General features: G+C 41.2%; 2 protein-coding genes across 4 annotated transcripts in view; one reads left to right on the top strand and one right to left on the bottom strand.

Moving 5' to 3' along the window:
* Positions 1-5,941: 5,941 nt before the first annotated feature.
* Positions 5,942-22,466, bottom strand: icmt (isoprenylcysteine carboxyl methyltransferase). The gene is made up of 5 exons (XM_043675983.1): positions 22,243-22,466; positions 16,614-16,702; positions 15,957-16,126; positions 10,180-10,397; positions 5,942-7,279 (listed from the first exon to the last, which is right to left on the bottom strand). Exons 1-5 carry the CDS (start codon positions 22,429-22,431, stop codon positions 7,097-7,099), a joined length of 849 nt encoding a protein of 282 aa, XP_043531918.1. The 5' UTR covers positions 22,432-22,466; the 3' UTR covers positions 5,942-7,096.
* Positions 22,467-24,674: 2,208 nt separating this feature from the next.
* The window catches only part of zbtb48 (zinc finger and BTB domain containing 48), a 23,691-nt gene continuing 21,099 nt past the window's right edge, over positions 24,675-27,266 (top strand). For 2 of the 3 annotated variants that reach the window (XM_043675975.1, XM_043675977.1), the window contains exon 1: positions 24,675-24,781. The gene's annotated coding sequence lies outside the window, so the exon portion shown is untranslated. Of the gene's footprint in view, positions 24,782-25,742; positions 25,941-27,266 lie in introns of all 3 variants that reach the window. The other variant, XM_043675976.1, reaches the window with a different exon arrangement.

The following is a 27,266-nucleotide window of genomic DNA, read 5'->3' as shown; positions in this document are numbered from 1 at the left end:
GGGCATACAGGTAGTATAGTAGGGGGCTCCATTGCTGAGGGTTATCAAGAGGAGGTGCAATTGTCTATCTTCACTGATTGTGGTCTGTGGGTAAGGACGCTGAGGATCCTGTTGCAGAGGGTGGAGCAGAGACCTAGGTCTTGGAGTTCTGAGATCAGTCTGGAGAGGTTTATGAGCTGTAGTTGATTAATAGGAGTGTGACGTAGATATCCTTGTTATCCAGATGTTCCAGGGTTGAGTGCAAGGCCAGAGAGAAGGCATCCCCTGTGGACCTATTACGTCAGTACGCAAATTAGGAGATCAAGGCATATGTGGGCCATGACCAACCTCTCGAAGCACCTCATGATATTGGAGGTCAGAGTCACTGGGCAATAGTCATTAAGGCATGTTGCGTGTGCTTTCTTTGCTACTAGAATGATGGTGGTCTTCTTGAAGAAGTTGGGGACTTGGGCCTATAAGAGGGAGGGGTTGAATACCTCTGCCGGTTGGTCCACACAGGATATAAGTGCATGGCCGGGGACTCCAACTGGGCCCATCGCGTTCCTTGCGTTGACTCTCAGGAAGACCGATCTGACATCTGCAACGGTGACAGATAGAACAGGTGCATCCGGGGTTGTTGAGACAGATGACACTGCACTGTTGGCATTCTGCTCGAACCAAGCATAGAAAGTATCGAGCGCATCAGGGAGGGATGTGTTTTTGTCCGCTTCATTTTGTATCCTGTTATGTTGTGCAGGCCTTGCCACAGGTGGTGCATGCTTTAAATATCATACACCAGAATGAGACCACCCCACATTGCACAAAATATCACAGGAATAGAACATTGTGCAGTTCCAGTTGGGGTGGGAAGGAGGGTTCTGCTTTGGGAAGGAGAAGAAATAAAATCAGTTCCCAGGACGTATCCAGAAAGCAGTTTTAGAGTTCTGGTTGGACTATTCCTGGAGATTATATCACATTATTTTTTTGCCTTCAATTTTTTTGTCATTGGTCAACCAACCTCCCCATCTTCACGGTGGCCTACTTTCCTTAATCAGAAGGTGAACAGACAGGGTTACCAAAGTGGGTGATACTTCATTCTCAGTCAAAGTCTTTTCTCATATCCATCCCCAGAAAATCCAATATTTTTGTAACAAATCAGAAAATCGTGGCCATTCAGCCCCTCAAGTTCGCTTTGCCTTTTAATTAAATCATGGTTGATCTGTATCATTTACTCATCCTGGCTTCATGTCCTTGGCTAGTGTAAATCTGTTAATCTTAGATTTAAACAATTAATTTTGATAGTTGTTGAGAGATATAATTTTTGTGAGAAAGAATTCTAACTTCTATCATCCTTTGTGTGAAGTGTGTCCTAACCCCTCTTCAATGAATAGGCGGCCTCTGATTTTAAGGTTATGTTCACTTGTCCTATATTTCCTCTACCAGCGACAAAAGTTATCTACTGTCAATTCCTATCAAAATCCCAAAAAAATTTTAAATCACCTCCCTTCAACCTTCTAATCTTTAAAGTCAAGTCTTAAGTAATTCTGGTGAATATACACTGCACTCCATCCATGTTCAAAATATCATTTCTAAGGTGAAGTGCTCGCTTAGTATTGTATACAATGGTATTCAAACATTTTTAAAAAGAACTTTGTTTTATTGCTCCTGATTCTTACACTGGATTTTGCTTGCAGCAGGGTCATGGAGATTAACCTTTAGTTTTTGAAGATGCCAGGGCTGCTTTGGAGGGTTGGCAACCTTACTGAGGAATAGTGATGGTTACAAGATTGAGTACAGATGTGTTCTATTTAAAATGCAGGAACGCGAAGCAGAATGTTAGTTGTCTTTAACAGTGTACTGCCACAAGGAATTGTAAAGTGAAAACAAGAAGCAGTGGTCAGATTTGGGGATGTTGCAAAGCAAGCAGAAAATGAATCTGTTTCTTAACTAGAGCTCCTGTCTATCAAATAAGTCTTTAATTAGTTTAACAGCACTAGGAGCGAAATACATCTTCACATAAGGAGGGAAGATTAAGCGAACCTGGGGCACGTTTGTCTGCACAAAGGAAGACTGAGGAATGATCGACTTTTAAAATTATGAAATGGCTTCTTATGCGAGGTGGAAATAATTCCATTTATAGCAGAAATCCACAACTATTGGTCATAAATAGAAGACTGTCCCTGATAAATCCAATGAAGATTTTGGGAGAAAGTATTTCACCCAGAGTGGTGAAAATGTGGAACAGAGTAGTTGAGGAGAATAGTATAGGTACATTTAAAAGGGAAATGAGGTAGTAGAGGCAGGAGAAAAGAATAGGATCTGTTGTGGAAGGAGGTTCATGTGCAACATGAGCTGAAGTAAACACTGATTTGGGGGGGGCGGGGGAAGAGGAGAACATAAGCACTGATATTTTCCTATTGGACTGAATGACCTGTTTCTATGATGTAACCTCTGTGCAGTGGCCTGTAACAACCAGAAGGTTTACTTTGTCCTCTGTGATAACTAGGAGAAAGAGAGGACTGCAGATGCTGGAGATCAGAGCTTAAAAATGTGTTGCTGGAAAAGCGCAGCAGGTCAGGCAGCATCAAAGGAGAAGGAAGGAGAATCGACATGAAGAAGGGCTTATGCTCTGTTGGAGCTGGGTGCTTCAAATGGCATCTGCAAGAAATGCGCAATGACTTATGATAGAATCAGGCTTGAAAATGATTTCCCAATAGTTGACTATCTTTCATACATTTAAACATTTGTAAAGAAGAGCAACTGTTTGGGAAAAGAATTTATAGCATTGACATATTTGGAATAGGATCCCATGAAAGAACTAACATTAAGCAAAACAAAAGGAAATCAAAAATATGAAAAATGTCAGCTCAAAAAAAAAATCTGACAATTGCTGCACATTCTATACGTCATCTGTGATTTTCCTCAGATCTGTTTCAGGCTAAAAAGTTGATGGATTTAAGCTGAATTAGCAATTCCCCCATTTATTGACAATGCATCTACTCAAAAGCTTAACATTTCTAACTCAAGGACAACTTGACATGAGCAATAAATGCTGGCCTTGAGAACAATGTCAACATCCTGAAGCATGCTAAAAATAAACAGCGTGGATAGAGAACTTAAACGTGGTGTGGACTGTAACAGATTCTATTGTCATCACCTAAACCTTGCACACCCATTGAACAGCAAGAATTCTTGTTGATTCTTCCTTTCTTTAACCCAGAGCATTGAGGCTCAAAGCAGATCCCCTTTGACCAGAAAATGAAGTCTGTGAAACATTCCTGTTCCCAATGGCTCAATGTCTTTACCAACTCAGTAATCAGAAGTAATAGTCTGACTGGGAACTGACATGCATATTTTTATTATGGTTTATTTTAGTCTGTTTCTAAATAGCAATTCAGAAAAGTAAGCAGTAAAGAGTTAATTTGTAATTACTGTTCTGACAGACTCAAGCCCATCACTTCTAGCTCCCTATCTGGCCCAACCACTCCATATGGAAGAGAATCCCACATTCTTATGCTGTAAAATAAATTACTTCCAAATTCTTTATTTGATCTATAAATATATGGTTTGTTCAGGTCTCACCCATTACTGGAAGCAGTTTCTCCACATGCATCCTCACTGAATTCTTTCATTATGACTTTCCATTAACTTTGATCAATCATATCTTTTTGAAGCACTTTGGGATTCTTTGTTTATATAGCCTTTAAAATGGAAAGGTCATTAGCCATTGTGTGTGGCTTTGAGTGGGAGTATAATTAGGCTCAGATTCCATGGTCTGAATGGAATTGTTCTCTAGTATTGGATTGCCTCTGAGGGATTTCGTTGCCGGGAATCTCTACTCCCGTTATCAGCTGCGTATCTGGCGAATTGATGAGCAGTGCTCACAAAACATAAATATCCTGAGTTATACCTTAGAAAAACTTATAGACTGGATGACGATTCTATACCAGCTCGCCCATCATCATCTCCAAAGAGCTTGCACATTAACAGTTAATCACTTACCACAGTAAGCGCAGCACCTGTAGGTTCTGACTTTAAGCATCCATCCATAAATGTATATTTAAAAGTTTTCATCTACAAATAAGATTAGTATTATTTCTGTTCAAATTTGTACAATGCAGGAAAGTCACATAATCTATAATATGCCATAGCTAGTAAAATCATATTTCATACAGACATAATGGTCTTACTCTGTGATTCTACAAATCACAGTATTGGGCAAAGACAGCGGTCATTATAAAGCAAAAGGAGGTAACAGGACAATGTGACAGTACAGATTTTAATATGTCAAAAGTCGCATTAGTCTGTTAAGAATGTTCCCAAAACCTTTAACTCCTTTTCTGGACATGCAGTGCTAAGTAGGGCACTAGTCAATTGGTATCAGTGCACTTTGTTACCACACTCCAAGTAGCCAGCCTGTATCCAAACCTAGGTATTTTCCTAATCAACCTGTTCAGCGATGTTATTATACACCTCTGGAGCAGGAGGACTTGAATCAAGGCCTCCTAACTCAGTGGTAGAGAAACTGTTACTGTCCCACAACAGCCCTTCATAATGGAGCCTATGCTAGCGAGCACTAGCAAGCTCATTTACAGTTAACATCCATTCAAACACAATTTCATTTGGGGAAATCAAAATACTGCAACCAGAGGAACTCTAAATACGCCCTCACCACCAAACCAACAGCTCTGAAGAAAACTATTACAGTATATTCGTCATCTCTAAAAAGTCAATTTCCTCATTAAGAACAAGGAATCCAGTCTCTGACATATTGATCCAAAGCTGCATTAATAATAGCCATTAACAGTAGCTTATGCAGCAACTGAAATGACATTCATAAAATAAGCATGTCAGAATATTAATATATAATAGGATAACTCTGCAAAGGTGTAACTTTCTGATGCATATTTGTATATGTTCACCTACATCAATATTGTCACTGGGTCTTCAGCAAAGTCTCGAGATCCACTCTTTGTCTACCTCTACTCCTTGGCATGATTATTACAGATGGCAGTGACTATGTTAACAGTACAACACAATTGCTGCAGGCTAATCACAATATCCTTGACATTAATACAAAACTTGCCGTACCCCTATAACTCCCCATATAATGTTCCAACAAACTGATCATTTTTGTTCACTCCCTTCCTCACATCACCTGATAGATGTGCCCTTACTCCATAAACCTCTCAACATCACTCTCCTCAAAATTATTTAAACCTCCAGCATGAAAACAGGCAAGTCTCCTTGTTCTGAAGAAGGGTCGCTGGACCCAAAATGTTAACTCTGCTTTTTCTCCATTGATGCTGCCAGACCTGCTGAGTTTCTCAACAATTTCTGTTTTTATTTATTTATTTCCAAATTTCCAGCATCTGCAATTCCACCTATTGTGCCTGTGCGAACATTTTAAAAATCCCTCTTTTGTCCCTGCTCTTTCTGCATACCTCTAATTCTCCCCCTTAGTTTTTAGTCAAGTTATTGATGACCCCACTCCCCTCATATCACCTTTGACATGGCACCCACTTTTGACTGATTACATTTTGATGAAGCAGAGGAGCATTTTTCAACATGAAAGATACAATATAAATGCTATTATCGATGGTCCAAAATGTCAGAGAAAAATTTGTATTATTTTGGAATCTTAATCAATAATCAGCTGTTTTCACATTGTTCAGCCTGAAAAAGGGGAGAAATTGAGATGAGGACCGGACATCAAAATGGCAGATGATGATCTGGTGCAGCACTTTTTCTGGATTTGAAAAGATATTTGCTGGTAGATTTCAAGAGAAACCTGGTTATGAATATCTTCATGAAATCTACAGGTACAGGAATAAGTACTGATCATGCTCATGATAACTCAAAGTGAGGCTTAGAATCAAGCATGGCACGTGCAAAAAAAACCTAGAAAATGATGGAAAACAGTGAATCATTCAGCATGCATGAGAGAAAAGACAGCTTAATATTTCAGGTAAGCACCCATTTTATTTCAGAATTCCAGCATTTACAGTTTTTACTTATCATATTTAAGTAAATTAAAGCTTTCCCCTTCCCTTTCCAACAGTGCAGAGGTAATCAAATTGTACTCAATAGAATGAGGAAATTTATTTGTGTGCATTTTTCTCATGAAGTTGAGGGATGTGCTGGGCAATGGGACACATTCATTTCAAGTACCTGGAATCATCAAGTAGTTGATCAGGTCAGATACCATATGGGTTAAATATAGAACAAAGGTTCTTATAGATGGCCCCCTCAAATACTCCCAGGACTAGTACAGCACGTATTAGATACAGCTCTCTCTACACAATTCAATATGTCTCAGCAAAACATTCAAAAGGGCACTCTTGATTACACCAATATCACCAATCCCCAGTTCACTTCTCTTCACTGAAAATGGCAATGTATTTGCCAATTTGACTCAAATGTTGTAGATTGTGAAAAATTGACCCATAGCTAGTAGAAATATCACGCAATATGTTCACGAAGGTCCTTTAGCATTGGAAACTTGCATGTTATTAGCCTGGTTGTATGTTTAACTGGAACAAAGGAGGAAAACTGATCTTGATAGTCATTTTTAAAAAAAAGTTCAATGCAGAATATCACTAATTTTAGCATCTTCCTAAATAAGATGCAACAAGTTTTGGTCCAGATAAAACAAAAAGCAACTGACCCAGTTTTCTACAAATCATGATTATCCTCTGTTAACAGTAAATTATGGAATTTACTTTCCTGATAAAGTGTGTTCGTATATTGCAATACTGCTGCATCCCTACACAGTATAAAGCAGCCCTCAGTGGACTTTTTTTTGGTCAAAAAAGAACAGTCTTTATGAGAAGTACCAAGTTTATAACAAATGGCTTTGTCATAGCAATAGCTGCAGCAAGTGGCCTCTACAATTCGCAATGTTTCTGGTTCCCACCATTCATAACTCATTGTCCCCTGCAGCACCACTTCCTTGCTCTAACAGTGAGAAGCTAGCTAACATATTCTCAACAGCAACAGCTGTGGAATTCTTTTCAAAGCTGAAATCAAACAATATTCAGGTACTAAGGATTAAACGGTAGCCCATGTATTCACGGTCCGTTTGATTGTGCATTTCCCTCTCCCACATCGTCGAACATCATGGATCTATTTTGGCACCTTTGATGAAGGGAAGCCGTGTTGGAATCCGCTTCTTGTACTGCTCATAGTCTTTGCCAAAAAACTGAATCAGAGTAATCTCCTCTTCCTCGATTCGCTCACAAAAGAAATGCCATGAAGCCAACGTATATCCTACAATGCAGATGGGGTTACACAAAATTACCTGAAAAGAAACAAAAGGCAACAATTGATTCATTACTTGGAAAAAGGCTGTTACCGTTTCTGATGCACCTATATGTTGTGGCAGACCAAGGAAGAAAAAATTATTCTATCTTAATTGTATCATACTATGCTGTGGTTCTGTTCGCCGAGCTGGAAGTTTTTGTTGCAAACGTTTCGTCCCCTGTCTAGGTGACATCCTCAGTGCTTGGGAGCCTCCTGTGAAGCGCTTCTGTGGTGTTTCCTCCGGGGAAACAGGGGATGAAACGTTTGCAACAAAAACGTCCAGCTCAGTGAACAGAACCACAGTAACGAGCACCCGAGCTACAAATCTGCTCACAAACTTTGTATCATAGTATATTTGGTTGTGCCGGATCTCGTACCAGTCAGAGTTCCTTGTCAAAGACGCATTTACAGAGCAAGAAACCCTCACTGGTTTGTCCAAACCCCCACACCTTATATTAAGTGCTAATCATAAGAAATAAACCAGTCATATGAATCCAGACCATTAGAGGCCCTTTCCATTTGATATGAGAACCATTCCAGATCCTCAAACCTAATCTTTCAGGGGACTTTCAGATCAGCATCAGGGCTCCACACATGTAACACTGAGACACATGACATAGAATATAGGAGGAGTAGGCCATTTGACCCTTCATGTCTGATCCACCATTCAATATGATAATGGCTGACAAGATCTCCCAACACATCAATCGGAAGACAACAAAGAATAATTTTGTTTGTTTTCCTATGCCTTAAACAAAAATGTTTCCAGGACTAGAAAATTGCAGCTTTGAGGAAAAATTAGACAGGCTGAGGTTGTTCCCCTGTGATATGACTGAAGTTGGAGCGTGCATTGTCTACCTCTAGTCCCTCTGATATTATAAATTTAAATACTTTACCCAGTTACCAATATTGACCAATACATACTTTACCTATATTACGTTTAGAATAAAAAAAAACTAACCAGGTTTCTTTAATAAACAAACTGGGCAAATGGTGGCTTAGTACATCAGGTACCCAGGTTTGATTCCAGCCTTGATTGACTGTTTGTGTGGAGTATGCCATGCTAGATTGCCCTGTTGTATCTAGGGATATGTGGGCTAGATAGATTGACCATGGTGAATGCAGGTTTACAGGAAAAGGTGGAGGTGGGACTGGGTGGGATGCTCTTCAACAGTCAGGGCAGGACTTGATGGGCAGAAGTGCCTCGTACCACACTGTCGGGATTCTATGTTTCTAAATTGTTGATTTATTGGGGAAACAGAACTTATTTGGCAAATATACAAATCATTTTAACAGTTTGAAATATGAAAGTGTAAGTGTTTATCCTTCTAAATAACTTGAAGATAGTGAGAACTGTAGATGCTGGAGAGTGGAGCTGGAAAAGGCACAGCAGGTCAAGCAGCAAAGGAGAAGGGGTGTCTTTTTCCAAGACAGTGATAACTGCAGATGCTGGAGTTTTTCAGCAACTCTTTTTATAGAGTAGAATCCCTACAGTGTGGAAACAGGCCCTTCAGCCCAACAAGTCCACACCGACCTTCCCAATAGTATCCCACCCAAACCCATTCCCCATTACTGTACATTTTACTCCTGACTAATGCACCTAACCTGCACAGCTTTGGACTTCTCCTCTGATGCTCCTTGACCTGCTGTGGTTTTTCCAGCTCCACTCTTTATCCACCCTTCTAAGTAACTCAACACAAACGCAGACTTAGACACAGGTAATTGAAAGGAAATAAAGATTTTTTTCAGCATCAAATTAAAGAAAGAAGACTTGGCTAAATAATAATTAGTTCTTGAAAGAAAAAGGGTAAGATACAAAATGTTCATGATGGCTTTAAACTAATATCCTGGCATATCTAAATGCCTGTCAAAAAACACAAGCAGTTGTCACTTTGCAGATAGAGTTTGTTCAGGAAACATCAAGGAGAGTCCCTACAGAGACTTTTCAGGAGTGTTCCAGTTACCACACTGGACCCTGAAAAGGCTTTCTCTGCAAGGCAGTGGATGAGCTGACTATTTTCTCTTTCTCAGCAGGCTAACACAAATGAAACTCCAAATAATACCCAAACCAAAGACTTAATCCTGACAGCCCTAAATCCAGGCATTTACCCAGTAAATAAGTCCAGTAAGTTAGTCAAATGACTTCAAGTTTGTTTTTAAAATGTCTCAATGTGTCCTTTTAGTGACCCCTTTTAAACAGAAGTCGACCTACCTCCTCAATCTTTTCAAATGAACCATTACCTACAATCTTTTAAACATGAATCCTCAAAAAAAAAAGCATCTTCATAATTCTGGGAAGAGATAGGCTGAGGGCAGATTTGACTGAGGTATACAGATTTGTGAGGGAACTAGACAGAGTAAATGGGAAGGACTAATCTCCCTTAGCAGAAGGTTCATTGACAGTGAAGCATCTGTTTAAAGCAGAAAGATTAGAGGAGAGGTGAGGGTTTTTTTTTAAACCCAGAGAATGTCAGGGATCTGGAACTCTCTGCCTAAAAGACTAGTAGAGGCAGAAAAGCGTTTGGATACACACCTGAATTTCTGCATTCTGGATATTGGTGAAAAAGCGGACTGATTTCAATAGTTCTTTATGAATGTGCACAGACCCAATGAGCACAATGGCCTCCTTCTGTGCTGTAAATGTTTAAACATTTTAAAAATATTCTAAATATCTGAACAGCAGAAATGTGCAAGGTTTTGGGGTGTTGCAGTGAATTGCTCCTTATGACCGCCAGTAAAAATGGCTTTTATCTGTGCTATAACCATAAGGCCATAAGAAACAGGAAGAAACTTCAACACCGGTACCAGAAAATGTTGGTCCACTTTTCAGCACATCAAAGTAGCACATTCCTATTCCAAAAGGCACAACGAACATGCAGAAACCAATGGTGAACCTACCTGAGTGCCAATACTCCAGTAGAACCAGCCCACATAGGAAGGATGCCTCGACCAAGAGTAGACGCCATTGGTGACAAGCCGGTGGCTTTCAGCCTTCTCATTCTGTACAATATGATTGAAATTTGACCCAGCTGTTAACATGGCAGCCTTACGTAGAGATTCGCCAATGAGAACCATCAGCAAACCCAAGAAACTGAGCCACGTAATCTGTTTCAGACCTGCAAGTGAAGAGAAAAAATGTATTTTTTTTCAATCAAAATAAAATGAAAATGCTTGTCGTCAACAAATTTGATGGAATATAGGGGACAATGGCAGAATTGATAGAAATTGGCTAAAATACAATGTTATGTTCCCAGGTAATTTTACCACTGAATAAACAAGACCCCAGAATAAAATCTGGCTTCAATCTTTCAATTTAACGTGGTGGTCATTCACTGAACAAGTACACAAGACTGTACATTTTATTTAAAAATAAAACAAGTTTATTACAAAAACTGAAACAAAAGCAAAGCAAGGCTATCTAAATATAGAACACTGTTTGCAAGATATAAAACATGAAGGAAAACAAAGTCTCATCTACTCCCCAACATCCTTACTTTACAGATATTCAATTCCAGAAAAATTAGCATTTCATATCAAATTTTAGCTTTAACAGCTCTAAAGATGAGTCATCTAGACTCAGCTTGCTCTCTCTCCATAGATAATGCCTGACCCATTGAGATTTGCAGCACTTTTTGTTTTCAGTACAGATTCCAGCATCTGCAGTAATTTACTCCTACTTTAGGAGTAACTTAACAGTTTCTCCCTAATTCTGTTCTCTGAACCATGAGGTATTCTCACACAAACATGCAGTATTTTAATTTTTTTCAGTCTTTTATTACTAGACATTCCTGTTGTGGAAGTTTCACATGCTAAACTTTTTTTGGCGAGATACCAGAGTTTTCCTGCACTGTCGTACACTCTTTTCTAAGAGGGATATAATATTTGCTCCTGACCTCAGTCAGGTCTCCTCAAAAACTACCCTAAAAGCTTTCCAATCTCTGGGATTTTCTAAGCTAAAATCAATCCTCAATTATTCTCAATTAAAAACAAGCTAATGCCTCAGTGTTTCATTATTAAAAGTCATATTTTATATATAAATCACACACCTTTCATCACAACAGGAAGGAGTAGTGCTGAATGCTTGTTTTTCAAACTGGATGAAGTTTACAGTGTCGTTCACCAGGGACCAGTACCAAGACTACTGCTTTTCGTGATCTATATTAATGACTTGGACCTGGAGATACAGGGTACATGGGACAACTTCAAAGTTTGCAGATGATACAAAACATGGAAGTGCAGCGAACAGCGAGGAAGATGGTAACACTTTTCAAGAAGCAAGACAGGCTGATGGAATGGACCAACACTTGACAGATGAACTGCAGGATGAATAATTGGTAAGAAGAAAGGTGAGGGGCAAGACAAGCCAATAGATACAATTCTAAAGTGAGTGAGGGAGCAGAGGGACCCGAGACTTCATTTGCACAAATTATCTACATTCACAGAGCAGGTTGAGAAATGGTTAAAAACACATATAGAATCTCAGAATAGTGTCTTAGAGTACAAAAGCAGAAAAGTAATGGTGACCTTTGATAAAATACTGTTTTGGCCTGAATTGGCAAATTGTGGCCTATTCTGTGCACGATACTTTAACAAGGAAATGAACTCTTTCGGGAGTGTGCAGAGAAAATGTGCAAGAATGGTTCCAGATGGATTAGACATGCTGGGATTGTGGACCTTAGAGCAGAGAAGATTGAAATTTGAGAGAGATGTTCAAAACCTTGAGTGGTCTGGATAGTGGAGATAGACAGAAAGTGTTCCCACTGGCAGAAGCCTCAAGAGGACACCAATATTAATCAGATGGCAAAAGAGCCAAATGTGATGAGGAAAACCTTTTACACACAACAAGCGATTATGAACTGAAATATGCTATCTGACAGTGTGGAGGCAGATTTAATAATGAGTACTTGAAGGTAAAAAATAAAATTGGAAGGCTATAGGGAAAGGGATTTGGAGTTGGGCCAGTTAGATTCCTCCAAGTTGAACAAAAGTTGGAGGAAGCACTTAAGATAGCAAGGGAGGCAATGGCCTAGTGGTATTATCACTAGACTAACATCTAGAAGAAGGAGGCTCATGATGACCATGAATCCATTGTTGATTGATGAAAAAAATCATCTGGTTCACTAATGTCCTTTAGGGAAGGAAAATGCCACACACAGCAATGTGGTTGCCACTTAACCGCCTTCTGGGCAATTAATGCTGGTAGACGATGCTCAAAATAAAAGTTGGGCCACGCAGCTCCTGACCTCATTACAGCCTTGGTTCAAAAATGGACAAAATGGCTAAAATCCAACGTTGAGGTGAGAATGATAGCCCTTCACATCAAGACCATATTCAATTGAGTATGGCACCCAGGAATCAATGCGTATTGGGGGCAAACTCTCCAATGGTTGCTGTCATGTCTGGCATATAGGAAAATAGTTGTTGTTGGTGGTGGTCAGTCATCTTAGCTCCAGGACATCTTTGCATGAGTTTCTCAGCAAGGCTCAACCATCTTTGGCTGCTCCACCAATAACCTTCCCGACATCATAAGGTCAGAAGTGGGGATGTTCACTGACGATTGCACAATGTTCAGCACCATTCGCGACTCTTCAGATGCTGAAGCAGTCCATACTCAAAAGCAACAAGATCTGGTCAATATTCAGACTTTGTTTGACAAGTGGTAAATAACACTCGAGCCACACAAATACCAAGCAATGATCATCTCTAATAAGAGACAATCTAACCATTGTCCCTTGACATACTGTTATGAGATGTGCCTTTAAGAAGGATTTGTCTGTCATGTATCTTTTGAAAGCAAGTGTTGTAAACTTGGAGCCCAGCTAGTGTTGGCTTTTTAAAAATTGGAATAATAGAAGCAATGTGAAGGGGTGGGGTCAAGCTCCCACAGAACCAGGATTTTAGTTTAACTTTCAGGAGCTGTTGGCGTTTGGAAGCTGCTATAAATCTCTCCTGCTACAGTGAAATGCCTGAGTTCTCTCTTACACAGACACACAGTTTTTTCTTGATATTCCTTCCTTCGGGACTGGGGAAACATTGCATGTGGGACAATCTATTTTACAGAATTTGCCTCTGCCAAGGGTGTGTTTGTGGGATGTTACTATCTTGGAACATCTAATTAGTGGCGTTAATATATATATTATCTTGTTAAGTATTTCAATAGAGTTACAGTAAAGCTGATTTTTAAAATTAATATTTTGCCTGTATTTTTACACTATTGTTAAAATACAAAGTGTTTTGCTTCAGGCCTGACTAATCAAATTGTGTCCCAAGCATAAAGCCTTACACTTGCCCTTAAAAATATGCAAAAGTTGGGGTCTAGGCTGTTAGCTTAATATATTTGAGGGGATTTGGCTGGTCCACAACATTACCATCACTGAATTCTTCACTATAAACTTTCTGGGGGATACCACTGCCCAGAAACTGGAGTTGTTGCATAAACAGTGTACAAGGTACGAATCAGGAGTGTGATGAGATACTCCCCACTTGCCTGGATGGGTGCAGTTTCAACAATGCTCAAGAAGCTTAACACCATCCAGGACAAAGCATCCCAGTGGATCAGCACCACATCCACAGGGATCCACTCCCTCCATTACCAATACTAAGTAGAAGCAGCACTGCAGAAATTTACCAAAAATCCTTAGTCAGCTCCTGCCAAACACACAACCACTTTCATCTAGAAGGACAAGGGCAGCGCAACTCTGGACAAGCAAGAAATGCTGGCCAGCCATTAACACCCACGTCCCACAAGTGATAGAGTCAGATGTACAGCATGGAAACAGACCCTTTGGTCCAATCCGTCCACACTGACCAGATATCCCAATCCAATCTAGTCCCACCTGCCAGCACCCAGCCCATATCCCTCCAAACCCTTCCCAGTCATATACCCATCCAAATGCCTTTTAAATGTTGCAATTGGACCAGCATCCACCACTTCCTCTGGCAGTTCATTCCATACACGTACCACCCTCTGTGTGAAAACGTTGCCCCTAAGGTCTCTTTTATATCTTTCCCCTCTCACTCTAAACCTATGCCCTCTAGTTCTGGACTCCCCGACCCCAGGAAAAAGACTTTGTCTATTTATCCTATCCGTGCCCCTCAATTTTGTAAACCTCTATAAGGTCACCCCTCAGCCTCAGACGCTCCAGGAAAAACAGCCCCAGCCTGTTCAGCCTCTCCCTATAGCTCAATTCGTCCAATCCTGGCAACATTCTTGTACTGAAAATGTGTTACTGGAAAAGCGCAGCAGGTCAGGCAGCATCCAAGGAGCAGGAGAATCGACGTTTCGGGCATGAGCCCTTCATTCTTGTAAATCTTTTCTGAACCCTTTCAAGCTTCACAACATCCTTCCGATAGGAAGGAGACCAGAATTGTATGCAATATTCCAACAGTGACCTAAATAATGCCCTGTACAACTGCAACATGACCTCCCAACTCCTGTACTCAATACTCTGACCAATAAAGGAAAGCACATGCCACCTTCACTATCCTATCTACTTGCGACTCCACTTTCAAGGAGCTATGAACCTGCACTCCAAGGTCCCTTGGACCTTACCATTAAGTGTATAAGGCATGCTAAGACTTGCTTTCTCAAAATGAAGCACCTCGCATTTATGTGAATTAAACTCCATTTGCTACTTCTCAGCCCACTGGCCCATTTGATTAAGATCCTGTTGTAATCTTAGGTAACCTTCTTCGCTGCCCACTACACCTCCAATTTTGGTGTCATCTGCAAACTTACTAACTATACCTCTTATATTCACATCCAAATCATTTATATAAATAACAGAAAGTAGAGGACCCAGCACCGATCCTTGTAGCACTCCACTGGTCACAGGCCTCCAATCTAATAAAACAACCCTCCATCACCACCCTTTGTCTTCTACCTTTGAGCCAGTTCTGTATCCAAATGGCTAGTTCCCTTTGTATTCCATGAGACCTAACCTTGCTCTCCAGTCTCCCCTGGTGAACCTTGTCGAATGCCTTACTGAAGTCCATATAGATCACATCTACCTCTCTGCCCTCATCAATCCTCTTTGTTACTTTTTCAAAAAACACATTTCTTATGAAGAGAGCCAGAACATAATGAATAGACAAACGGTCTCTTTCTGTGCTGTAATCATTCTAAATCTTCCTATTACGCACTCAAGTTCCTGTGAATGAAGAGTCATTATGAGCTTTACATCAATGAGAGTTGCAATATTGCTCTTGATCCTGACCAACTCAACAAAAATACGGTCAATTACATTGACCTGATCTACAGAAAAAGGAATGCTTCAGGTTGAATTTCTCCTTCAGGAGTTAGCTAATCTCCCTTGAGCTAACAATTGGAATAATACAAAAAAAGATACTGGTTTCCTGGTTAACAAATGCATAAGAATATACAATGCTCATTACTATCTAGGGGTCACTGTCCTCATGCAAATGTCACACATGGACACGGCTGTTTTGTGGTCTGCAGAGTCAAATGTTTAATGCTTAGGTGTCATAACTGAACAAAACTGTGATACAGTGATTTTACCACAACACACCACGCCAGAAAATAGATCTGGGTACATATAATGAACCACACTAGACCTATGATGTGCAGAAAAATTATGTACTCAGCACCACTCCTCAAACAAAGCACTACACTCTATAGATCACAGAAGAAAACAATGCCATAACTGTTCACACACCTGGAAAGAGAAGTTTCTCGATTGTGAATTCCACCCAGGATGACATAGCTGCAAGTGTGTATGCCATGCTATGATTTAACAGGAAGGAATCCAGAGAGAGAGACTTGGGATTGATAACTGCAGTCACCAGATATTCTGAATAGTGAAAAAAACTCAGAGAGCACAAGTACCTGTCAAAGAATAAACAGAAACTTGCAACATTACTGTGAAACTCATGAGTTTTTTATGCCTACTATTAAACAGAAAACAGTCACAGACAGTACAATTCTGAGCATTAACAGTTGGAAGGGGAAAGTGCTGAGACTGTAATTACCCTTCCAGTGTTGCATTCTATAATCTATATTTGTAGGAAAATCACTCTGTTTTAGTGCATTGCTCCCATTTTCTAAACAGATGGTTAAGTACCGGGAGAGATCTTTGGAAACAGCTTGAAAGTCTTTAGTCACATTCATACTTCTCTTTAAAGAATATATATGAATGAATCTTCCATAGCATTCCTTTCAGTTGATGCTCATGAGCCATATATAGTATAACAGGATAAAATGCTTTAGATGGATCACACAGCAGGCATCAATATTACAAATCAACTTTTAAACCAGTGAGCAACATTTTCAAACATGAGGTGGCAAATGAGGTTTACTTCTACAGACAACTTACCAGCCAAAGTGCTGCCATGATGATCCTCCAAAGCTCAGTAACAAACCACAGCCACAAACAAAGCCGAGGAAACAAGCCCTCACTGCAACCTAGGGGCAGAGATTAAAAGTCAGGAAATACATTTGAGGAGTAACCTCAACTCAATAGGAACTCAAGCAAAGTAGTACAGTTTCAGCTTCAGCTGAGAAAAATTGATGAGACCCATTAATCCTCCAATTTACCAAATTCACCCTCAACGTGTTCATCCACAAATCTGATTCAACTGCCTTACCTGAATTATTTCAACCAGCCTGAGTAAGAAGATTGTGGTCAGAGAGGGTGGTGGGAGTAAAATTTATTACCTCCCAACTCCAAGGTAAAATTTTATTTCAGGTCAACAGAAAATTATGGAAAGGGAGAAGTAATAGCAGTCTCCACAAACAGTGGAAGCTGAAAACATGAGAAGGAAAAACATGTAATTCTGCAAAAGGTATTTTAAAAGATTACAAAGCAATTCAGAAGGAGGACTTAAGATTTGTAATCAGGTTATGTTCTCCAACTGTGTGCTGGAATGGAAGATTAGTGACCTCAATACGTGACTAATTAGTGAAGTCAGGCACAGTTTCCAATTTATGAGGCACTTACGTCAGCCCTGGGGAAAATGGGAGACAGTTAAGATGGGATACAGTTAAGATAATCTGAACAGGATTGCAGTCAATGAAATGGGTATTGGATAATGGGGAAATTAACAGATGTGAACTTTAGTAAAGTTGGAATACTGGATGTTGAGCAGATTAATGTGTGCAGAAATTATCTTCAGACAGCAAAGATTTGAAAAACAGATTGTTGCATTGATAGGTTTGGACTACAGTCGCTCTATTAGAGGGAAATAGAGGCTGGCATTGGTCAGTTTGGAATAAAATAATAATAATCATTCATTTGATTAACTGATTGGGACTGGGAAAAAGTAAAGAGAGATTGGGAAAAGAATTCAGATAACGCTCACAGGACTCCTTCAAAACATTATTGTTTGTCAAGAAAGAAAATTATTGCTATATCCTGTTGTAATTTTAAAAAAAAAACTAGATAAATGAGATACGTTAAGTGTAAGTGATTTCCTCAGCAGTGATGTAGAAACATTGCAAAGAGGAGCAGGAGTAAGCCATTTGACTCTTTGATTCAGGTTTTTTTTTTAATTCATTCACAGGATGAGGGTGTCATGGCTAGACCAGCATTTATTGCCCACCTATAATTGCCCAGAGGTTTTAGAAACATGAATGAGTTGAGATAAGAAGCAATTGGGCACTCATCACACCTCCACTGAGGCTCCCATCCCTGGGAGGACCAGTTACAGTACCCGTATTCTTTTTTTGCCCCAGCCTCCCCCTCCCAGGGCCCCACAGGCACCCATACTGATTCCCATGGCTATACCACGGCCCTAATTAATATTGCTGATAAGTCTGAATCAATATAATTTAAAAAGCAGTTGTAAAACGACTCCGTTTTGTGGTGCACCATATTTGTGAGGTAATCTTGGGGAAGATGCTCCATCACCAGCCAACGCCACCCCATAAGACATGATGGATTTTCCGACACCCAATTCGCTAGAATGTTCTTCCTTGCACAGTGGGTAAGAATGTTACACAATCTCTTCCAGTGCTCCCCCAAACAGGGCAAATTTGGCAACCCCAGAAGAAGAAATACCAGATCCATGTTAATTTCAATCACCAGGATGTCCTTTAGCTCCCTTACTATAGCACTGCAGTATCTCTAGATCTTACAACAGGACCAGTAGCAGTGTGTGAGAGTGCCGATATTAATCTTACATTTGGGACACCCTGATCTTATTCATAAATAATAAATTAACTAGAGGGCATCTCGACTGCGAGGCTTCAATGTCAAGCCAAATCAATTCCGAATTCCCCCGTACCCAGTCACCAACATATGCTAACAGTGCGCTTATTTGATATTTCTTCAAATCCGGAAGATCCACCGCTCCCTCACCCTGTGAAAGCTGCAATTTAGTGATTTTAATTAGAGGGCGCCTGTGGCACCAAATAAAGGACCCTAGCCAACCACAGAGCCTCAGTTAACACTCGTCTGCGTAGCAGCAACGGGAGCATTCTCATGGGGTACAACGGGGGGGGGAATAACATTCATTTTAATCAGGGTTTTTCGGCCCAACCATGATAACGGTAACCCCTCCCACAGCTACAAATCCTGTTTTATCCTCTCCAGTAATTGTACATAGTTAGCTTTATACAGCTGGTGGAAGGAAGGGGTAATAAAAATTCCCAAAAAATCCTTTTGGCGACCATCTAAACAGGAACTGCATTCCATCCTTCAGATTAGACACCTCCGCTAATTCCCCAACTGACATGGCTTCCGATTTTGTAAAGTTGATCCTGTGACCTGAGATATCGCCAAATAAACTAATTGTTTGAATCAGTCGAGGAACAGACTTCTTCGGATTGGCCAAGAACAAGATGTCGTCAGCATACAAAGTGACCTTATGCTCCCCCATTCCCACCCTTGGCACCACTATTTCAGGATCCCTCCTGATAGCCTCAGCTAACGGCTTAACTGCCAAGGTGAATAATTGCGGTGAGAGAGGACACCCCTATCAACTACCTCTCCCAATGTTAAAGTTATCTGACTTAACACCATTTGTAATGACTGCCACTGTAGGATCATTATACATTACTGCCACCCATCTGGCAAAGGATTCCCCCCCCCCCCATACCAAAGCGCTCCAGGACCCCAAACAGATATGGCCATTCTATCCGATCAAATGCCTTTTATGCGTCAAGGGACACCACTAATCCTGGGATCAATCTTTGCTGGCATACCTGCACTATGTTCAATACCCTCATGATATTATTGGAGGAGCTATGGCCCTTGATAAAACCAGTCTGATCTTCTTTTATAAATATGAAGCAGGACCTTTTCCAACTGCAGAGCTAGCATCTTGGATAGAATTTTAAAAAGGAGAGTTCAATTTAATCACCTCTCAATCACTAATTCCTGCATCAGTTTAAATTCACAGAATGCTGTTGCCCGAGCCTTCTCATCTCTCGTTTAAGACACTTAAAATGTATCTCTTTGACTGCTGAGTTCTGTCACCATATAATAGGAAGGATGTGACTGCACTTGAGGATGGAGAGGTGATTCATCAGTGTTGTTTAGGCTACAGTCTGAGCTGTGGAAAAGATCTGAAGGGCTGTAGTTGGTTTCCTTGGCCCAGCGATAGTTGAGAGGGGACATGATAGATATAAAATATTATGAGGGGTACAAATAGGCATTTTTTTCCATTAGTGAAGGATTCAAAACCAGGATGCATAGGTTTATGGTAGTAAGGATGATAGGAGGAGAGTTATGGGGCATTTTTCACTTAAAGTGGTGAGAATCTGAAATTCACTATCTGAAAGAATGATTGAGTCAAAGTCTCACGGCATTGAAGTACAATTTAGATATTCACTTGCAGCTCCACAGCCTCTAGACCCATGAGTCTAGAGCTGGAAAATGGAATTAGTCAGATCTTTATAGCCCAGAGTGCATACAAAGGGCTGAATAGTCATCTTATGTGCTGTAATACAGTTAGAGATGTACAGCACGGAAATAGGCCCCTTCAGTGCCTGTTTCAGAATCCATGCCGACCAGGTAACCTAAACTAATCCAATGCCATTTGCTATCACTTGGCCCAATCCCTCTAAACCCTTCCTGTTCATATACTCATCCAGATGCTTTTTTAAATGTTGTAATTATACCAGCCTCCACCACTTCCTCTAGCAGTTCATTTCATACACACGCCACCCTCTGCATGCCCCTTAGGTCCTTTTTAAATTTTTCCCCCCTCACCATAAACTTATGCGCTCTAGTTCTGGACTCCCCCACCCCAGGGAAAAGACCTTGTCTATTTACCTTATCCATGCCCCTCATGATTTTATAAACCTCAATAAGGTTACCCCTCAATTTCCAACAGTCCAGGGAAAACAGCCCCAGCCTATTCAACCTCAACCTAAAGATCAAACCCTGCAACCCTGGCAACATCCTTGGAAATCCTTTCTGAATCCTTTCAAGTTTCACACTGTTCTTCCGATAGGAAGGCGACCAGAATTACACAAAATCCCAAAAATGGCCTAACCAATGTCCTGTACAGCTGCAACATGACCTCCCAATTGCTACAGTCAATGCTCTGACCAATAAAAGAAAGCATACTATCTTCACTATTTTGTCTACCTGAGACTCCACTTTTAAGGAGCCTTGAACCTGCACTCCAAGGTCTCTTTGTTCAGCAACACTCACCAAGACCCTGCCATTAAGTGTATAAGTCATGTCCCGATTTGCCTTTCCAAAATGTAGCACCTCACATTTATCTAAATTAAACTCCATCTGCCATTCCTCGGTCCATTGGTCCATCTGATCAAGATCCCATTTTACTCTGAGGTAACTTTTTTTGCTGTCCACTACACCTCCAATTTTGGTGTCATCTGCAAATTTACTAACTATACCTCTTGTGCTCACATCCAAATCATTTATATAAATGACGAAAAGTAGTGGACCCAGCACCAACCCTTGTGACACTCCACTGGTCACAGACCTCCAGTCTGAAAGGCAACCCTCCACTACCAACTTATGTCTTCAACCTTCAAGTCAGTCCTTTATCCAAATGGCTACCTCTCCCTGTATTCCATGCAATCTAACCTTGCTAACCAGTCTACCATGAGGAACCTTGTCGAATGCCTTACTGAAGTCCATATAGATCACGTCCACCACTCTGCCCTCATCGATCCTCTTCATTACTTCTTCAAAAAACTCAATCAAATTAGTGAGACACGATTTCCCACACACAAAGCCACGTTGACTATCCCGAATCAGTCCTAGCTTTTCCAAATACATTAAAACCTCTGAGACAATATTTTATTCAGCTACAGTAATTTCTCATGAGACTTGGTATCAAGTACGAGTTGATAAAGTTCCCAAAAAGCATCTGATGGAATTTTCTCTGAGTTTTATAAATGCAAAGTTATTAAATTGATTTGCAAATCTTTGTAGTGAAGACATTAAATTGAAAATTATTTATCACGGATCTTAAAATCTCTTGGCACTACTGAAAAAAGTAGCAAAAAGCAGGGACAGTTTATTGCCCAATTGGTAGAGCAGTAGCTCAGCGAAATTTACTGAGCTCTGACGTTTCGGATTCTGAACTCAATATTTCTGCTTCTTATTGCGAACATATATGGTTAAAAAAAATAACATTCCAAGGAGAAACAAAAAAAAATCCCGAAATAACTACGGATGCTGGAAATCAGAAACAAAAAGTGGAACAGTTCCGAAGTGTTAACGGATTTCTCCCCACAGCTGGTGCCCAGACCTGTTGAGTTTTTCCAGAAATTTCTGTTTTTGTAACAAAAACCACCCGCCCCAAGGTAAAGGCGCAGAACGAGCATGTTATTCAACTGCAGGAGCCATCACTGCTGACTCCGTCTCGGGGCAGTAGAGGGCGGCGCCCGATCTTCCCCTTGTTACCGCCCGAAATGACTCCGTTAGCTTTATCAGTAAGTAACATGTGTAAAGAGCAGAGATCCCAGTCCGCGCTCGGGCTCATCCCAGTCCGCGCTCGGGCTCATCCCCTCCCGCCCCTTGTTACCTGGTAATGGAGCCCCCGGTATAACAGCAGTAACAAGACGTTAATGAAGGCCAGGTAAATAGCGAGCAGTACGCGGGTGATGAAACCAGACTGGGTGCCACTCAGCCCCGGCACCAAAGTGACTGACACCCCGAGCGCGAAGCAGCCGGCACTCAGGCGACCCTCAGGTACCAGGCGGCCACCCGCCATCTCCCCGACAATCTCGCGAGAACTCGCACCAAGGTCCGCGAGACTTCATCCGGCACAAGAAACATCGCGAGATTCGCCTGGCGGAGAGCTCTGAATGGGGATAATCCTGCAATGAGCTCGATGTTGAGCATTGACAGTCCTGTAGTAAACAATTTGCATTGACAGTTCAATAATGTATACTGGGTACTGACAACTCTGTAACGCTGGTTACTGATAATCCTGTATTGTGCAATACTTAGAAAATAGGGAAATACTGCACTAAGGATAAATCAGTTAACATCCTCAATGAGAAAGGCACTGTGCAGAACATAAAACCCAATATTTTATCGGTTTCACTGTTAGCTGTGACCCAGCTGGCAACACTGACATTTCAGTTAATTGATTCGAGCATATCATTCAGACGGGCGGTGACTTTTGCATGAGACTCTGATTTTCCTCTTCGAAGGATGTAGAAGGTCCCATGGATTCTTTTTTTAAATGAAGAATAGGGAATTAATGAGTTCTCCCTGATGTCCTAGCCAATATTTATGGACAAATTGGTTATCACATTTCCAATAGTAAAAATAACATCGCTTCAGAAATATTTACTGATGTTTACAAAGACTTTTGAGAAGTATTGAGCTTAAAATATTATCAAAATGCAAGCTTTTATGCAGTTTGTTGAAGCGTGTCTGCTCATTCACATAAAGAGGCATATTTTAATATAATTGGTAAAATTATTGAGAAGAGGCTAGTTTGCATATGTAGGTTTTACCTTTCTAAATAGGTTGGCATAATTAGAGGCTGTTAGATGATGGACATAATTCTGTCTGATTGAAGAACCACAGTCTATGTTAGTTCTTCCTTTCGGTTGGGCCAGGTGTCTGTTATAATGTGAGACATAGGGTTTGCACTGCAATCTTAATAGCAACCCTTCGCTCAGAATCTTAATAGCAACGATTTGATGTAGAACCCGAAGTAAACTGAGTCTGGGGCTGAGATCAGTTCCATTTAGCTGAAACACATAAAAATAGATATTTCTGGAGAAATTCAGCAAGTCTGGCAGCATCTGTGGCCAGAAAGCAGAATTAATGTTTGAGTGCAGTATGATCTCTTCAGAACTTTTGTGTTTCAGATTTTCAGCGTTCACAGTTATTTGTTTTACTCCACGTAGCTGATCCTTGACTCCAATATAACTATTCGAGTATCCGAGTTGGGAAGTCACATTGCGGCTGTACAGGACACTGGTTCGACCACTTTTGGCATCTTGTGTGCAATTCTGGTCTCCATGTTATAGGAAGGATGTTGTTAAAGTTGAAAGGGTTCACAAAAGATTTACAAGCATGTTGCCAGGATTGGAGGATTTCAGCTATGCGGAGAGGCTGAATAGGCTGGGGCTGTTTTCCCTGGAGTGTCGGAGGCTGATTTTATAAACCTTATAGAGGTTTATAAAATCATGTGGGGCATGGATAGGGTAACTAGAAAAGGTCTTTTCCCTGTGGTGGGTAAGTCCAGAACTAGAAGGCATATTTTTAGGGTGAGAGGAGAAAAGTTTAAAAAGGGACCTAAGGGAGAACTTTTTTTCGCAGAGGATGGTGTGTGTATGGAATGAGCTGCTAGAGAAAGTGGCGGAGGCTCGTACAATAACATTTAAAAGGCATCTGGATGGGTATATGAATGGGAAAGGTTTAGAATGATATGGGCCAAGTGCTGACAAATAAGACTAGATTAGTTAAGAAAATTTGGTCGGCATGGACGAGTTGGACAGAAGGGTCTGTTCCCGCTCTGTACATCTCTGTGACTCTGACATGACTGATAATGAATCAAGAGAGTGAAAGACGGAGGCGAATTCATTGCTAACACATCAAGTATATGAAAAATTATGGGTTGAGTTATGTCCCTGTTGACTGTACACGTATTTGGTAAAGTTGATTTTGTCCATCGTTGCCATGGTTACAAAGCAGAATAGTTTCAATATGGCAGCTTGGGTGGCACGTGATCAACATGGGCCCCTCGGCCTCCATTTCAAACGCCAGTCCCAGGGCGAAAGAGAGAATGAAACATTAGTGGGACACACAAATATCCCTGAGGGGTAAACTTGGGGGGAAGAAAGGAAAGAAAAGGAAATCGGAATAAAATAGCGGGAAAGGAGCAAGCATCGTTTCGAGTCACGGCCGGAAGACTACAACGACCGGCATGCCTAGGGTGGTGCATGCGTGGTTGGTCGGCAGGCCGCGCGTGCTCTGTTTGTAGGTTCCCTTTGACAGATGTTTGGAAGATGGCATTTTCATTTTCACTCATCACTTGAAACTAAGAACGTCATTCACATCACATCTATTTCCAGTGGCAGTCAGAAAATATCATCCTGCAGGTAGGAAAGCCTGAAGTTAATCACAACAAGATAAATACAGCCTTTTTACTGTTAGTTACCGAACCTTACTGCTTGCAATCTCTGCTGCTTTGGCAAGATTTATTCAGCATCTGGAGAGAACTCGGGCTTTAGCCCCATTTCAGAAGGGCCTGTGTACGACTGAATGCATGGTATGCTTTGCTGAGTTTCCTGAAAGCCATTTGAAATGTTTTATTGTATAGAGTTTTGAATCAAATTAGTTAGGCCTAAATAGGCCTTTCACTAAAAATGATCTGAACTTAGTGAGTTTCTGAAAAAAATAATGCCAAGTTGAACTGAATGCAACGTGTATGCTTGAATAATGTCCACTTTGCAGAGATAATTAGTATTTCATTTTATGCAAGTCTTTGCCACACAGTTGAGCTGAAAATGTGTTGCTGGAAAAGCGCAGCAGGTCAGGCAGCATCCAGGGAACAGGAGAATCGACGTTTCGGGCATAAGCCCTTCTTCAGGAATCCTTTGCCACACAGTACCTGACATAACTAAAGTGACTGGTATCCTATTACCAAGTCACCCTTTATTTACTTGTTCACATTAGACAGGCTGTGGCCAGCCTGCTCAGAGTGAGCAGATGCTCCTCAGGAGATTATTAAATCCCCTGTTTATTTTTTTTTAATTCAACGTTAAGCAAATTGACAATACACATGACACGCCAAGAGTCAAAACAAAAACCTATAAAGAAACAGGGTCACAAAAGCAAACGCCTCAAGTCCACTGATAACCAATAGGAAAAGCAGTAATCCCCAGTTTATACCAGTCAGCCAGGGCTTCTTGATTGGGATTGTTAACTTGAGCCAATCAAGGATCTTGTAGTCCACGAGATCCAAATAGTTCCAACTACTCCATCCCTCCTCCTGCCAAGTCCAGGGATGTAGGACTGGTCTTTCTCTTGGTAGGTTTTAGTGTGATGTTTTCGCCCTAGGTCCAGTTCCTCTGATTCGGATTCTGACACGGACAGTGTGTACCAGACCTGCATCTGAAACGTCTCGGGAAAGTTTCGCCCTGTTCTTGCAGCGGTAACAGTATTAAGGCCGCATCCATCTTGGACTCTGAGGTTTCCTTGACACTTGATGACGACCCACGGTTTCTGATAGGCTTTCTGGCTGTTCTGAGGAGCCAGGTATGTTTTGCTCCTGCCCCATTTGCAAAGTAGCAACTTTCAGATAATTCACATGTTTGTTCAGGACTGCCTCACCGACCTGAATTTTGTAAATTACAGGAGCTGGCATTGTGACAACCTCACCTCGTACCCATACAGGGCTATTTCATCCCTTGAAGTAAATTGTCCCTCTCTTGCTTAGAGGAGACGTGTGACTGGCATTGATGTCCCTGCTGCTGTTTCACCATTCCCCCCCACCCCACCCACAATATGTCTGGAAGTATCAGATTTAACCTGGTGCGGAGTCTTCTCCCTATCAGCAACTCTGCGGGAACTATCCCTGTTTTTGCGTAAGGGGTATTCCTGTAATCAAACAGGAACAGGGACAGTTTGGTAGTGAGTGACACTGTCAGGTGCTTACTTAAATCTGCCTTCAACGTTCGGACCATTCTTTCCACCAGACCATTGGATGATAGATGGGATTTAGCTACTTTAGGAAATACTCAAATTCCCTGCTGGTAAATGATGTCCATGACCAATACCTCCAGGCATCTATGTATCGCAACAATGCTTGCAGTTTCTCAGTTGTCATTCCTGAGTTGGCCAAACAAACTTTATACACATTCAACCACTTTGAGTGGGTATCCACAATGATCAGGAACATTGAGCCCATGAAAGATCCTTCATAATCGACATTAACCCAGTCTAGGGTTTACCCAGCCTTTCCCACAAATGTGGGGGCACCACCAGTGGCAACGTTTGTCCTTGTTGGCATACTGGGCACTGTCTCACCAATGCAGTTACATCAGCTTCCAACCCTGGCCATAGGGTTCTAGTTTCTTGGGAGCATCTTCATCTTGGAAACCCCAATTTACCCTGGTGGAGTTTTGCCAGTATCTGGACGTGACCTTTACTTGGGACAATCACTCTTGCTCCCCTTAGTAATATGCTGTCTCAAAATTTGTGAGAAGATTTGTAGCTCGGGTGCTCGTTGCTGTGGTTCTGTTCGCCGAGCTGGAAGTTTTTGTTGCAAGCGTTTCGTCCCCTGTCTAGGTGATATCCTCAGTGCTTGGGAGCCTCCTGTGAAGCGCTTCTGTGGTGTTTCCTCCGGCATTTATAGTGGCCTGTCCCTGCCGCTTCCGGTTGTCAGTTTCAGCTGTCCGCTGTAGTGGCCGGTATATTCGACTGGGACAACACTACCATTATAAGGCAAGCCAAACAAAGAACAGCCAGCGAATTCCTAGAAGCATGGCACTCATCCACAAACTCCATCAACAAACACATAGACCTGGACCCAATATACCGGCCACTACAGCGGACAGCTGAAACTAACAACCGGAAGCGGCA

This window comes from Chiloscyllium plagiosum, chromosome 34 (assembly GCF_004010195.1).
Source record: "Chiloscyllium plagiosum isolate BGI_BamShark_2017 chromosome 34, ASM401019v2, whole genome shotgun sequence".
Classification (NCBI taxonomy): Eukaryota; Metazoa; Chordata; class Chondrichthyes; order Orectolobiformes; family Hemiscylliidae; genus Chiloscyllium; species Chiloscyllium plagiosum.
The sequence above is the reverse complement of the archived record's forward strand: the minus strand, read 5'-3'. Positions and strand labels throughout refer to the sequence as shown.

Excerpts from the sequence above, each read along its gene's own strand:
- icmt (XM_043675983.1), bottom strand. The coding sequence starts at position 22,431 with ATGGCGGGTGGCCGCCTGGTACCTGAGGGTCGCCTGAGTGCCGGCTGC. Across the intron at positions 16,703-22,242 it reads ACCGGGGGCTCCATTACCAG|GTTGCAGTGAGGGCTTGTTT; the intron begins GTAACAAGGGGC and ends CTCTGCCCCTAG. Across the intron at positions 10,398-15,956 it reads CGAGAAACTTCTCTTTCCAG|GTCTGAAACAGATTACGTGG; the intron begins GTGTGTGAACAG and ends CTTCACTTGCAG.